The sequence below is a fragment of the Choloepus didactylus genome, chromosome 17 (assembly GCF_015220235.1).
Source record: "Choloepus didactylus isolate mChoDid1 chromosome 17, mChoDid1.pri, whole genome shotgun sequence".
Taxonomy (NCBI): Eukaryota; Metazoa; Chordata; class Mammalia; order Pilosa; family Megalonychidae; genus Choloepus; species Choloepus didactylus.
In genome coordinates, this window is record NC_051323.1 from 21166631 (window position 1) to 21182287 (window position 15657).

The following is a 15657-nucleotide window of genomic DNA, read 5'->3' on the forward strand; positions in this document are numbered from 1 at the left end:
ATGTCACTTTGTTCACCCCTCATTTAGAGATGAACAAAATGAGACCCAGAAAGGGGAAATGACTTGCCCCAGCCCTTGCAGCTGGAGAATGACAGAAGTGGGGGTGAGATTACAAATCTCTGATTTCTAGTCCAGGGCTAATTCCATCAGAATCATTCCTGATGAACAGAATCACTCTTTCTCCATTTAGATTTGGCTTTAAATGTTACTGAGGATGATCATTCTAGCAATCTACCAAGTCTGTTTCAAAATATTTCTTTAGAGGATGTTTGTTGTTGTTTTTTTTTTGGGGGGGTTTCTAAGGGAGTAGCAGGCTTCCTCCCCCATCCCCTGCTGCCAAATATGTCATCACCATGACTGTTGAGGTTGGTGCTGATTTGGGGAGATGCGGTGGGAGCTTTCATAGGGATATGGCTAATTAATGAAAGAATTAAAACCAGGGGTCATGGTTTGGCAACCTTCTAGAAGCAGGGGTGCAGTGGCAGGTGGTGGTTTGAGTGGGAGGAGGGGGCCTGGACAGCCATCAGGAGTGGGATGTGTCATAGTGTTAGAAACATGAAGCTGTGTGCATCTTTGTCAGGCTTGCTAGAAATGGCAACACCTGGAACGGATGCCTTCTGTTCCATATTTACAAACCATTAACATCTAGGCTGGTGGTTGTTCAACCCTGACTACCCAGTAGAATCACCCAGGGAGCTTTTAAAAATCCTGATGTCCAGGTCATATCGTGTATTAATTACATTAGACTTTCTGGCAAGAGTCTTTTTAAAGCTCTCCAGGTGATTCCAATGTGCATCCTGGGTTGAGAACCACCACTCCAGGCCAAGGGTTCAAGCTATCAGCCAACCCTTAGGGGGTCCTGTCCATGTGTCTTCCCTTGAATTTGCTCCGGTTAGTGCTGTTTGCCCTTCCCCATAGGGAAGAGTGCAAAAAACAAACAAAAATCATCTGGGTATTCAGGGCTGCCCAGGTGGACTCCCACTTCTCCTCTTTGAGCTTATCTATGCATTATCTTCTGCCCACCCCACCCAGAAGGACTGCGAGGGAGGGTAGAGTCCTGACAGAAGGTGGAAGATGAGGCCACAGGCAGCTCCAGGACAACAAGAACATGCTTTATTGGCTGTCAGCAAGGCCTTCTTCATTATGAGCTGCTGCCGGAAAGTAGGCAAAAGGCTGGGGCAGGCAGGACTGCTGGAGCCAGGCCAGAGGGAGCTGGACCTAAGGCTAAGCTACTAAAGGTGAAGGGTAGAGCAGGACCTGGGAGCCAGGAGGGTCTCAGGGAGAACAAGTGTGTGCTCTACTGGCTCATGGAGTGCAGCCCAAGGAGGCAAAACTGGATAGTGACCTGTTAAGGTGAACCCAGGTGTCCTGAGCCCAGTTGATGCTTTTTTATTGATATTTCCCTATGTTAAAAAGCCAGTTATTGTTTAATCAAGTCACCTGGCTTTTTCTGAGAAGGGGATTGAGAGCAGGGAGAAGGGGAGATCCCTGTCAGGTTGCCTGGGTGTCTAGGGGACATAATCCCCATTTATGGCCCTAGCAGAGCTGACACAGGAGACGGGCTTGGCTGGTCACATGTCTGGGAAGTGGGGGCTGGAACTGCAGCCTTCTTCAGACGGCCCCCCAGTACACCAACAGAAGGCATTTGTTCAGTCCTCATTTGTTCATTTAAACAAGCATGCTGGAATAGAAAAAAGATGAGGCTTTTGCCCAGCGTGGGTCTCCAAAGACCACCCTGGTTTTCACCCCAGTCATCAAGGGACCCTTCCAATGGTATTTATACTTCTAATGTTTCTCAGTATTTATTTAGTGGGTTTGGAACAAATTAATTTTTCATTAACAAAATCTGCATACTTCTTTTACATAAGAATCCAATTGTGCATTAAGACATGTTTTACTGAAGCAGATTCACCAAAGGCCAAAACAGAGTCCCCTGAGGCCAAAGCAAAGTCAAGGCTCTTAAGAAAAGCATTTAACAAAGCATCGACCACATTTTAGTTGTTCTTGCTCCCTCTTCGGTTTTCTTTTGTGAATCTCCCACCAAAAATTTTGAGGAGGCCTATGAGAGGGTTTACACTTTACATAAGGTATTAATTCCAAAGAAATAGCTCGGCCGCTGTGTAGGTTTGCACCACAGAAATGCTCAGTGAGGGCGCAGGTCAGGTTTCCACCGGGCACCGTCTTCTTCAGCGGGAGCCTGAAAGCAGGGCGCTTTCACCCTGGCCAATTACTCTGCGGAGGGTGCTGAGCCCCCACCTTCGTTTTCACCTGGTTGGACGGAGCTTCAGCGCCCTCTATAGATTGGCTTGCAGGGCGCTGCTGGCCCGCGGGCCCCTTACATCCTCCGCGGAGCCCGAGTCCCACCGAGTCCAGCTCCTCCGCTTTAGGAAACGGTGATCGCAATGCGGAGCACCAACCTTACGCTCCCCTTCCTCCCTTCTCCGAAGGGCTCCCGAGTGGATTGCAACCCCACCAGGACCATGAGTGAGGAGGCCGCGCCCGAGGCTGCCTCCCCGCCGCCCCCGCAGGGGCAGCCTTACTTTGAGCGGTTCTCGGAGGATGACCCCGAGTACATGCGCCTCCGCAGCCGTGCGGGGGACCTGCGGCAGGACTTCAGCCTGATGGAGCAGAAGAAGCGCGTCACCATGATCTTGCAGAGCCCGGTGAGTGGGGCCTGACCTCCAGGAGAGGCGGCGGGGCGGGATCACCAGGGTCGACCTGGGGGTAACTCCTCTTTCACTTGCTCAGGGCGGTAGCGTTTTAAACCAGCTGGGCAAAGCGGGCTTGGCAACGCGAGCGTTTGACTCTGGTCACTAGTGGATAGCAAAGCCTGGCTTACGTGTAGACGCTTTGGCTCCTTGGTGGGAGGGGGTGGAACCCAGGGAGGGGAGCCCCACCACAGTTTCCTGTGCCCCTTCTGAGCCTCGGTTTCCCTTCTTCCCTTCCCTCCTCCCCCCAAGCCATAATTATTAGTTAGCAGACACATTCATGTAAACTTGGGGACAGCTTGGGGCTCCCCTTACTGAACACTGCAGGGTAGGAACTTCCTGTCCCGGCAAATAGAGCTTTGGCATGCATGGGGTAGGGGTGGGGCAAGCCTGGGAGCCCCAGAAGTTGGGGAGAGTTGGGGGTTCAACAGAACTCCGGGGGCTCGGAGAGGGAGGGCAGGCGGGTGAGTGAGCATCACCTTGCGGACCCCCCACAGTTGTGGTCAGTTGCTACCTGCCTGGCCTGGACACAGAGATAGTCTTGGAGGAAATTAGGGCACTAAGGTCAGGTCGTGGGCCACTGAAGGAGGACGGTGATGCAGGCCCTTGGGTGCACCGGAGGGGGAGGCAAGGGGAAGCCTGAGGGCGGCAGAGCTTGGGGGTCCTCAAGAAATGTGCATGTTCCTGAGGGTTGTGAAGCTCTGAGATGGAACTGGCATCTCCAGGGGCTGTTAGGATGGGCTCAGGAGGGTGGGCCCAGCTCTACTTTGGCCCCCAGTGGGCTCTGGGGAAGCAGGACATGTACGTGGGCTGTGTGTGGCCCCAGCTAAGCTCACAATGAACGTTTAGGCCTCACAGAGGAGGTGGAAGGTGGGGGGGAGATGGCCTTAGGTTTTGGGGCCTAAATGGATGGGATTCTTCTCTCAGGCAGGAGATGGGGGTGGGAGGAGTCATGCTTCTTTGTGTCCTTTTCTGGGTTCACCAGCACTTCAGGTATCACCTATTTCCTCCGAAGCATGTCCCATTATCACCTGGTGGGTACAGAAGCCTTGCTTTGGCAGAGTGGTCTGAGAAGCCAGGCTTCGTCGAGTAGTGGGATGTCAGAAGTGGAAAGGACCTCAGGGGCCATCAACACCCCCACCCACCCCCATTAAGTGCATGAAGATACCAAGGCCCAGAGGAGCCATGGGCGTGGCCACTGGAGAAAGTGGTACTTTTCATCCAGTTCTGCTGTAAAAAGTGCCCACAGGGCCTTGCTGCTGTGACACAGCAGTTTGGGGGGCTCCTGAGGTTCTGATGGCATTGCCAGTGTTCCCTGGGGCCCAGGAATCCCAAGTGTGGCCCCAGCCTAACTGACCCAGGGGCGAGGGATGGGGACTTGGAAGACTGAGGGGCTGTGAGCGACCAGCCAGCCCTGGCTCTGCTTCAGTCTTTCAGGGAGGAGCTGGAAGGCCTCATCCAGGAGCAGATGAAGAAGGGCAACAACTCCTCCAACATCTGGGCCCTGCGGCAGATCGCGGACTTCATGGCCAGCACCTCCCACGCTGTCTTTCCGACATCTTCCATGAGTACGTGGGTGGCTGGGGCACAGCCAAGAGCAGAGGTGGAGGGTGGGGTGGGGAATAGAGGATCTTGCAGCAAGCAGCAGCTTGGTTGCCAGGCTACGGAGCTCAACACCAGCCAGAGAGGTACCTAGCTCTGCTTCCGATGCTGCTGCTGATTAAAGACCCACAGGAGAATTGTCCCTGATGTCCAGGAATGGCAGGGGTGGGTTGGGATGGTGGTCCTGGTGATTTAAGGGAGAATTTGTTTCTGATTCTTCTGGGAGAGGGGCCGGGTAACTCAGGGTTACCACTCTGCAAGGTGAAGCACTCTTGCCCCATAGTGGATTAGCCGGTAGGGAAGAGCTTTGCAGCCCAAGGTCTACTGTCCCTTACTCGGGAGCTCTGCTTGAAGACTCAGGAATTGAGAGTGAGGATCCTGCTCCCTGTTACTCTAGCTGTGGGTAAAGAACCTAAGGAAAAGTTCTTGTGAATGTCAGCATTTGGCCTGACTCAGAGTACCCTTCCTCTGTCCCCTGAGCTACTACTCCCTTGGAGTTTGGTGGGGCTAGAAGGAGGCTACTGAACCTGGATGTCTTCATGCCCCACTGGACGGGCAAACCTGCTGCATAGATGAGGAGCTGGGGTGACGCGTGAACTCCCCTTCCTGGGCTAGGAAGCTCTGCCATGTTCTTTAAAAAATAAAATTCAAAAACTACTTTCCCTTAGTAAGATTAATGTAGGATTATGATAGAAAATTAGGAAGATATGTATAATCAAGAAAGGGAAATAAAAATGTGCTCTGTTCTCATAATCCAGAAATTATTATTCATATTTTGACATAAATCCTTCCAGCCATTTTCTCTTAACATATATAGATTTTGCAAACAAAAATGGACTCACATTTTGCATACTATTTTTAATAGCTTAATATATCATGACTAATTTTTTGTATAATAAAATATGGTTGTATAATATAGTTTTCATGGGTACATGCTATTCTATGGCATGGCTGAATACATCGCAGTTTATTTACTCAGTCTCCCATTATTGGACTTTTAGTTGTTTCCAACTTTCTGCTAGTAAGAAAAACAATGCAATAAGCATCCTTGTAAATAAATCTGTGGTTATACCTATGACTATTTTTGTAAGATAAATTGCTAGAGGAAGCATTGTTGGATCAAAGTATGTGCACATTTTAAAGGCTTTAGTGCATAATGCCAGATTGCCCTGGAGAAAGATTGAGACAATTTATATTCCCACCCACATGCAATAGAATGCCCATTTCTTCCTCCTCAATCTGTAGTAGGTATTATCATTTATTTCATCCTCCTGATTTGTTAGGTGATAAATAGTACTTTTTTGGTGTTTAACTGTCCATTTATTTGATTACTGATTAGGTTGAATTTGTTTCCATCTACAGATTGGGCATTATTTTTTATATAGTAAATTGACCATCCACGTCCTTTGCCAATTTTTCTATTAGCATATTTTTTTCTTATCAATTTGCAAATCTTTATAAAGTAAGGATGTTTCTCTATTATCTGTTAACTATATCACAACTTTTTTTCCTATTTCTCCTTTGTCTTTTAATTTTGTTCATGGTATTTTTGTATTGTAGAATTCTTTAATTTCAATGTAGTTTTTGTTTTTGTTTTTGCTTTTGATTACATGCTTAGAAATACCTTCCCTGTTTTATCATCTGATGGAACAAATACACTTAATCATTCATTTATCAGTTTTTCTTTGCATTTGTGCGTGATTATTCTTTAAAATAATTCTAGAATTATTTTGCCCCTCCTGTCTCAAAATATTCCTTTTTGGGTTTTGATTTTGATTACATTAAATTAATAGATTAATTTGGTGAAGAGTTGATAAATATACACTTTTATATTAGAATGTAAGCTCCATGGGGGAAGGATTTTTGTATGTTTTGTTCACTGCTATATCCTAGAATAGTGCTCTGGACCTAGAATAGTGTGTGACACATAATGGGTGCTCAGAAAAATTTGTATGAATGAATTTTAAATCTTTCCAGAAATGAAGTATGTCTTCCATTTATTTACATCTTTAATGTCCATCCAAAAAGTTCGGTAGTTATCTTCATAGAGCCCCTACTAATTTCTCTTTAAGTGTGTCCTGGATATTTTATGTGACTTTGTTATTACAATTGAATCTTTCTTCATTCAATTTTCTTTCTGGTTATAGCTAGCCTTTAGGAAAGTCAGCGAAGACACATACCTTTAAAGTAACCCCTTACTGAACTCGTATGTTAATTCTATTGGATTCTGTATGTAGAAAATCACATTATCTGCAAATAATGATTTTGCCTCCTTCCTTCTGGAATTTACCCTTTGTCTTATTTTTTTCCAGTTTTCTCATTGCGTCTGTTAGAACTCTCAGAACAATGTGTAATAATAGATTAGAGAGTAGGCATCCTCATCTTATTTCTGACTGTAGTAGAAATTCTTTTACCACAGGAGTTGAAATATTATTCTTTGTCATGTTAAGGAAATATCTTTTTATTTCAGCTTACTATGGGTTTTGCTCAGAAATGGGTGTTGAATTTTATAAAATGCATTTGAGGCATTTATTGATTTTTCTTTCCCCTAAACTGTTGATGTGATGAATTATACTAATAGATTTCTGAACATTGGATGCCTTTTTCATTCCTGGAATAAATCATTCATGATCATGATTCATTCTTTTAAAAATATCTTCTGGATTTGATTTGCTAGAATTTTATTAAGGATTTTTACATTTGTATTCACACATGAAATTTGTCAGCAGTTCACTTTTGGGTACTCTTCATCTAGTATTGCTATTAAGAAATAGAATTAATCAGGGTGAGCTCCACCAGTTCCGTTGTTTTGATGGAGTTTAAGCTAGGAAGTGTGTTTTTTTAAAGATTTATTATTCACTTACAAATCCACCTAGATGAGGAACATGTTTAGTGGTTGTGTTTTTCATAACATTTTTTCTCCAGTTTCCTTATCAATGAGCATCTTCCAGGAAGACAGATGGTTGCCAGGAAATCTGATTTGTACATTTTCAGAGTATCTGAGTCAGGGGATGCATGTTTAGGGGTTGGGATTTTCATAACATTTTTTTCTCATTTCCTTATTGATTAGCATCTTCCAGGAAGACAGATGGATGCCAGAAAATCTGATTTGTGTATCGGGGGATGCAGAGACGGAAAGTACCAAATGTCATGAGTTCAAGCTCAGATAGGTTGTTCTCCAACAAACTCCATTTTCCTTATAGTTGCTTTTTTTTTCTTTTCTTGGCATTAGTATGTCTTTCAGCCTTAGCTTTCTGGGGGTTTTGAATAAATGGCTCAGATCTGAATCATAAATAGAATATAGTTCCAGGCAGCCTCCTTTTTGTGAGGCCTGTCATAATAAGCATTCTTTGTCTTGTCTCTGAGAGCAGAGGATTGGGAACTGCTGTTTAGTCCTCCTGTCCCCTTCTCTTGCCCCTTGGTCCTGGGAGTGAGGTAATGCCCATAGCCAAAGCTCTGCAGTGTGGGGAAGGAGTTCTCTCTGATACAGGGTATGGAAGATGTGATGGAGTGAATGTTTCCAGACCTGTTCTGGTTTCCTGGCCATCCCTGGGACTTGATAGTTATTTGCAAGAGAAGAATTCAAAGAACTCTGAAGACCCTCTCAACAGTAGCCCCACCTGCCTGGCTTTGCATGGGGCCTTATGCTTTTGATATGTCTCCCATTTTTTGCTGTCAAGAATGAGGCAAAGAGATCTGTTTCTTGCCTGGGAACGCATAGGGAGGGGGAAGGAATCCCAGGCTGGTCAGATTGAATTAAAAATCCTTGACTTTGGAATTTTGTTGTTCTAACTGGGATTTGGACCACTACTGTCCCTGTTAACTATGTTTACTGGATACATGCCCTGAAGGGGTATCACATGGTCAGTACAGACTTTGGGTGCATTTTCTTGACATGCAGTGTTTCCAGGCATGCTCTGCTTGCTTGGTGTTGGTCCAACAGCACCCAGTCTGCACTCAACATTTCAGAGCATCTCATCATTTCAACTGATGGCAAACCTGATACAAGACCTGCATCATATTTTGCAGCAGCAAGGTTTATAAGGGTGGTGAAAGCTTTGGAAGGGCATTTTAATCCATTAAAATTTTTAGTGGGAAGCTGGGAGAGGAAGTTCCCAGTCAGGCATCATTTTGAACTGAAATCCTTTCCTATCGATTGTTGTACTGGTTCCTAGACGCCAGGCTTACTGGAGTGCTGGGCTCAGATGCCCTCTCCTGCCTTCCCGAGGTGAGCAGGCCTTGGTCATCATGGTTTATGGAATAGACTGGACCTCCACTCCTAGACCCTTCGGATTCTCTGAAGACAAGACTATCAATCCTTTAGGCCCATTTCCAAATCGCATCCACACCACCGAAAAATTCCCAGAGGGAACCAGTCAGATAGCCTAGGGATTGCATATCTATCTGCAGAGGAGCAGACTTGCCTTGTCCTGAGGCCTCAAGCCCTCAGGCAACCCAGACGCCCTGACTTCTGGGGGTTTATGACTTGCCAGAAGAGTTGAGGAATCTACTTCCTGGCTGATGTGGCTTTCCATTTGCCCTGTTTCCGAATCAGAGAGAAAGTTATTCTTTCGTGGTCTAGTTAAACAACGTGATATGGGGCCTGCTGAGATGGGACAAGATGATTTGGAGCTTCTTGGTTGTACTGGTCAATGACAAGTGCAGCTGGCCTTGGTGGCCTGCACTGCCTGTGCTGACCTCCACACCCTCCTGGGGTGTCTGCATTCTTGCCCTGCCTCCCAGGCCCACGGGTATGCAGGGCAGGTGCAGAACCAGCAGCCTAAAAAGTGCCCCAAAGGCAGTGGTGGGAGAGGGGCGCCCCCAGGCAAGCAGGCAGCCCCTGCTTTGAGGGGTCAGACGAAGGGAGGAGGCTCACGCCCCGGGAGGGGATGTCAGCTGAAGCTGGGGATGTGCCCCAGCTGGCAGCAGCTTGAAGAGTGTATACCTCCTAGGACGTTAAAAAGCACAGGTCAAGGCAAAACAAAAACATGGTAATAGCAGGTTTAGCGATTAATGACTTCTTTATTAAAACTTAGGAAATATAGCCACATTCCCACTCAAATTTGTTCTTGCTTTTATTCAGTTTTCATCTTTAGGGTTTGTGGTAGGCTTAGCCTTCTGAGACCTCTTCATATCTGCGGCCTTGAGTTTTGCCATGATTTTTGACCAAAAGCAATTCCATTCTTACCCAAATAAGCAGAGGACTTTATCTGGCATCAGTATCCCTTCTATGGACTTTCTCCCCCTGTATGAGGGCTCCCCAGCTCAGCCCTGAGGGCCAAAGAATATTCGATTCCCTGCCTGGGAGCGTCTCTTGGGCAGTGGTGGTGCCAGTGAGAATTTGGGGGGTCCTGGGATGTGGACGGGGAGGGCAGTTGGGAGCCCCAAGCCCCCACGGGCTGTGCTGTCCCTGCGCTCTGCAGACTTCTCTGTGATGACGCCCATCAACGACCTCCACACGGCAGACTCCCTGAACCTGGCCAAGGGCGAGCGGTTCATGCGGTGCAAGATCAGCAGCGTCTACCGGCTCCTGGACCTCTACGGCTGGGCCCAGCTGAGCGACACCTACGTCACGGTGAGGAGAGCCTCTTGGAATGGGGGGTGCTGGGAGTGGCCCCCACAGAACGCAAAGGGGGAGCTCCTGTGGTACTGCTGGTGGCCTTCCCAGGTCTCTGAGCACTGTGGCCACCTAAAACAGACAACCTGCCCTGGGGGTACTTCTCTGGAAGGGGAGCCAGGAATTCCTGGACCCTAACTCGAGGGCCACCCTTGACCACTTTAAGATTCCTTTTGTAGCTTCATTTCCTCAGCTCCAAATAAAGGGGCTGGCTTTTTCATCTCTTGTGGGTGCAGGGAGAGGTTCAGGTTCTTTGGAGGAAGACTTGGGTGTGATGGGTTCAGGGAAAGAAGGGATTCAAACAGTGCCCTTGTAATGACCTGTCTCCCTCCTTTGTCCTGAGAACTAACTTGTGTCTTTCCTCCAGTTGAGAGTCAGCAAGGAGCAGGACCACTTCCTAATTAGCCCTAAGGGGGTTTCTTGCAGTGAAGTCACGGCATCTAGCCTGGTGAGTACAGCCTGGCGTCTCGCTGCCTTTTCCTCTGCTTCTCCCGTGACAGGTCATCTCCATGATGGCCACTCTCGTCCTCTCCCCAGAGGAGCTCACAAACTGGCTTGGCAGAGATCCACGGACACCAAAGCAAACTAAGTGTCCAGTGCCTGATGTGGCTGGGAGGCCCTGTGTGCGGAGCAGGCAGCAGGAGCAGCAGGAGGGAGGAGGAGGGATGGAGGGGCCTGGAGTCCTCTGAGCAGGTCCATGGGATGGCTCAGCTTGGGATTGGGTGCAGGGAGGCCTTTGTGGATGGCGGTCTGTGTTAGAGTAAGAGCCTGTGCTTTGTCCTGAAGCAGTGTGAGGCTTACCTGGTCCTGGTACTGTTAGAGATGATGTCTAGGCCCCCTTCAGGAGCTGGTTTAGATCAGGAAAGATTTCTAGGTGGGAGGAAAAAGCGGTAGAAAGGACTGTCTTAGAAGCAGGAGAGGCCTGATCTTTCTTCAGTGCAGGAGCTGCGGCTGGGAGAGGAGGACCCCACCACGGGGACCTCTGTGAGGCTTGAGGTAGAGCCCAGCTACTCAGTCAGTCACAGGTCCAGGCTGTTAAAGTCACAGCCGAGGATACTGGTGCCCAGAAATGGTGATTTGCACAAGGTCATCCAAGAAGGTCATGGCCGAGTGAGAACTGGGATCACAGAAATGAGGATGGCACAGGCCCTGTCTTAGAGGATGTAGTGTGGTGGGGAGGAGTTGGGGGGAAGCAGGCAAGGCAATCAGCAATGAAAACTCTGAATGAACTGAGCTCCAGTAGAGATAGGGAAGTTTGGGAGCTTGGAGAAGGGGTGCCCTGTCCAGCTGGGGTGCTGTAGAAGGTAGTTTCTAGGTTAGAAGCATGGTGCTAGAGTAGGGTCCTCATGAGCCAACAGGAATACACAGACTTAGGTTAGGTCACTGTGGGAGGGAGTGGTTTGGGGGAGACAAGTGTGTCCTTGGCAGGAGAGTTGCATGCAGCAAGCCCAGGTATGTGCGAGGTCTTGGTGCATTTGGGAGGACAGGTGTGTGGATGAGTCTGGCTCAAGAATTCAGTATCTAGGGGGTGAGGCTGGAAAGGGGATGGGGACCAGATGACAAATGACATTGTTAAGGCACTTTGACTTTATTCGATTGGTCACACGGAGCCATGAAGTATTTTAAGCAGGTGTGTGCCACGATCAGGTTTCCATTGTAGAAAGATCACACCTGTATGGAGGCAAAATGATGGCAGGACAACAGGTTGGGGCTATTACCATAAGCTGAGAAGGAGATTCTGCGCCTGCTGATAAGTTGACTCAGGTGTGGGGTTGAGTTTGAGGAGCTTGTGGAAGTTCAGGAGAAGTCAATTGGCATTTGGTTATCATAGGTTTGGAAGAAGATCTGGGCTAGAGACACAGATTTGAGAGTCATGGGCATGAGATGCTCAGGGAAAGTGCATAGACTTAGGGCTGCCGAGTATGGTTGTGCAGTTTGTGTACTGTGCGAGGGTGTCTGGTTGATGAGAGAGAGGAGGGAATGAAATCTAGCCTGTTCTCCACTCACTAAGCTGTATGTCCTGGCACTGGGCTTCTTTTCATAATTTGCACAAATGGCAACATCCATACACCAAATCCTGTGCCTGTGGGGATGTGTCTTCAAGAGGGGGAGTCAAAGGCACCATGGGGGCTGAGGGCTGCCCTGTTAGGCTGTAAAGAGCCTTGAGTGACAGCAGATCACACATCCAAGGATGCAACAGGAATACATGGGCTCGGAGAGGGACCATTCCAGAGAGGGAACTCTGAGGAGGCCACACATCCGAGGAAGTGGGGTAGCTGGGCTGAAGGAGGAAAAACCAGGGTTAGCACTGAACACGCACAGATTTAAAATATCTGGAGGAGTTGGGAGAGATTCTCCCACTCCTGGGGGTCCTGCCGCTTCAGAGTCATGTTCATTCTGTAAAATTCACTTAAAGTGGAACTTTGCAAAAGGGGATTTGTTGATCATCTTATTGATGTTTCTGTGTAAACAAATGGTGTCAGTAACATGTTCCTTTCCCCACACCAGCATCTGACTGTTTTGCTTACCCAGCTTGTCTGCCCAGCTCTCTGGGATGGTGGGGAGCACATTATGGAACATCCCCGTGTACTACATTCAGAATTCTGTGGGAGCTTCATTTTTCCCCCCTTAGACTCTTTATTTTGAAATAATTTCAAACTTACAGGGCAATTGCAAAAATAATACAGAAACCTTACAGAAGAACTCCAGCATTCCCCCATCTCCCCAGATACCCAGATCCACCTATTTTAACATTTTTCCACATTTACTGTGTCATTCTATCTATCTAATCTATCTACCAATCATTTATCATCCATCCATTTGTCTAGTTATCAATTTTCTAAACATTTGAATGTAGGTTACATTGATCCTGCTTCTTGAACACTTAATTCTTCATGTACATTTCCTCAAAACAAGGTTGTTCATCTATGTTATTCACCTTAATATTATATTCTTATATTATATTCACCTTAAGTGCAGTTATCAAATTCGTGACATTTAATACTGACATAAAGCTTACAACCTATATTCCAATTTTTTCATGTGTCCTAATTATGTCCTTTTGAGTCTTTTCTCCATTGTTAGATCTGGTCCAGGATCATGTATTGCATTTAATTGTCATTATCTCTTTAGTTGCTCTCTTCTTTTTAATTGTGGGAACATATATACAACATAAATTTTCTCATCTCAGTGGGATTAATCACAGTCACAAATTTACCCTCACCACTAGGTGCTTCACTTTTAAGGGACAAAGCTGTGTAGATTGTTAAAAACTATAATCTAGCTTGTTACTGTCCAGGACACCTGTAGTTAATAAGTAAGGTTCATGACTTATTGCACCGGGGGAGTCCTGGCACGTGCCAGTGAGAGGGTATTAGCAGGAGCTTGTTTCATCATTTGGGTTTGTGTTAGGGAGGGGAAGTTACCTTGGATTGAATGCAGGGGCAATTCCAAGATTGGATTTTATATTAATTTTTGTCTAGGTGGCAGGAAGGGGGGATGGATGGAGACTAAAACTGTCATTGGTAAAGAAGCAGCAGTCGCTCCTATTAGCTGGGAGAAGGGAACATGATCTTTTTTGTGGTTGCAGTTTTCTTGTTTTTGTCTGTGCTTAGATATGGTTAAATTGTGGTCTTTTGCATCACCGCCACAAAGTGACCTCTGATGCTTGTGTTCTGTGAAATTGTTTCTGTCAAGTAGAGAATGCCACAGCCAGGCCAGCCTCTGGCCTCCAGCTGTCAGAACTGCTTTTTTCTTTTCCAGGTTCTCACACAGACACGCAGACATACACACCCACGTACATGATTTTTGGGAGGGACACCCACCAGCCCCTTGAAGTCAGAAGCAGATTCTAAGACCAGTGACTGCTTTCCACTCATTCTTTAAGACCTTGCTTTTGGGGGGTTGGTAAATGAATGTTCATTACACTACTCTCTTCACCTTTGTGTATAATTGAAATTTTTTAAAAGAAAAAGTTTCAGCTTAATATAAAGATTACCTCCTCTGGGAAGCCTTCTCTGATCGGCCGGTTAGGGGCTGGGGGTGCAGACTCCAGCTGTCTGGAAATTCTATGAATGTCTCTCTTCTAGCTCCTTGCTGCTCAGAGCGTGGTCTGTGGACTGGCAGCATGGGCATTACTGGGAGCTTGTTAGAAATGCAGAATCTCAGGCCCCACCCCAGCCTACTGAATCAAAGTCTGCATTTTAACAAGATCTCCAGGTGATTCGTGTGCACTGTGAAGTTTGAGAAACTGCACCCTGGCATTTTCCATGCTGAATTGTAATCCCCCATTTACTTGGTGGTCTCCCCCATTCACTGTCAGCTCACTGAGGGCCAGAAGCCTGACCTTCCCCAGCGCCAGGCCTAGCCTTTGTGCAGGATATGCTGGAGTGTGTCAGGCGGGTGGGGAGGGAAGAGGAGCTCTGCCTGCACCAGGACCCACATCTTGCTCCTCCCCCTACCCCAGATCAAGGTGAACATCCTGGGGGAGGTTGTGGAGAAGGGCAGCAGCTGCTTCCCAGTGGACACCACAGGCTTCTGCCTGCACTCGGCCATCTATGCAGCCAGACCCGACGTGCGCTGCGTCATCCACCTGCACACCCCGGCCACAGCGGCGGTGAGTGGGCCCTCCCCAGCCCCGGGGTCTCTGCACCCAACGCTTCACTCCCTGAGACCGGCAGCCGGGCCCAGGCTGCCTATTTCCCTGAGACCCTCCCTGAGGTAAAGACACGAACTACCCAAGCTAGTAGCAATTTCATCCTTTTAAACAGTTCTGGAAGGATTTCCTGGAACTCAGGCCAAGGTGAGGACTGGGAACTCCCAATGTGGAGATCCTCATTCTCTCCATTTTTCTACCTGAGAAGTCTGGGTTTGGGGAGATAAGGTTCAGATGTATAACGTCCCCACCTGGCTGCATACACCAACTGGGGGACCTACCCAGGTGACCGTGCCTCCTGAGCTCTGCTGTTCACGGGCCGGTGCTGCCCTCATGCAGCCAGGCTCTGGCAAGGAGATGCCTCGATGGAAGGTGTCAAGATGGTGGGCACCTGGCCATATCCATTTTTTCATAGCCCAGGGTGAGCCGAGAGCTGGGGACAGGAAAGGGTAGAAGGAAGACCTCAAGCCCAGGTTGTTCTCCCCTCCCCTTGTTGGTTCTCTAATAATTTCTCCACGTGCACCGAAGACACCACCCCATTGCTTGGAAACAGAGTGGACAATCAGTGCTGGGTGTCCCTCCAACGCTTGCTCCTCCGGCTGAACCCCAGGCCACACACCTAAGGGGCTGAGCAGACCTATCCCTCGGCCTGCTGTTTCTTCAAGGAGGACACTGGTCATGAGGTCATGGGTCCCCAGAATCTGGGCTAAGAGCCCATGAAGTAGTTGTGCTGATTGTGGAGGGCAGCATGCGTGGAGGAGGGGAAGAGGCTCTTCTAAGCCAGTCTGTGTCCTTGCTTTTAATATAAGGTGGGGGTGGGAGCTACAGCCTGTGTTTTTACCTGTTCCCAGGACCTTGTATTGCCCTGTTGCTAGTAAAATCGTTTTAGTGGGCCCTCTGTTAGGGGTCGTGGTTGATTCCCACGCTGATTGATGCCCAGGCTGAGGGTCTCCATGACCCATCCCAGGGGGCCTGGGTCCTGCTTGACACCCAGCCCGATGCAGATGCTCCCATTTCCTGCCTCTTCCCAGAGTCCTGAGATAAAAGCACAACCCAGGGGAGGCGGGGAGCAACAG

General features: G+C 48.0%; 1 protein-coding gene across 7 annotated transcripts in view; it reads left to right on the plus strand.

Annotated features, from left to right (window-relative positions):
• The window catches only part of ADD2 (adducin 2), a 114839-nt gene that overhangs the window by 66317 nt on the left and 32865 nt on the right, over window positions 1-15657 (plus strand). For all 7 annotated transcript variants that reach the window (XM_037807112.1, XM_037807111.1, XM_037807113.1 and 4 more), the window contains 5 exons: window positions 2448-2663; window positions 4138-4276; window positions 9734-9885; window positions 10295-10375; window positions 14393-14542. In XM_037807112.1, the coding sequence (XP_037663040.1) occupies window positions 2481-2663; window positions 4138-4276; window positions 9734-9885; window positions 10295-10375; window positions 14393-14542 (705 nt within the window). In that variant the 5' untranslated portion in view covers window positions 2448-2480. The remainder of the gene's footprint in view (window positions 1-2447; window positions 2664-4137; window positions 4277-9733; window positions 9886-10294; window positions 10376-14392; window positions 14543-15657) is intronic.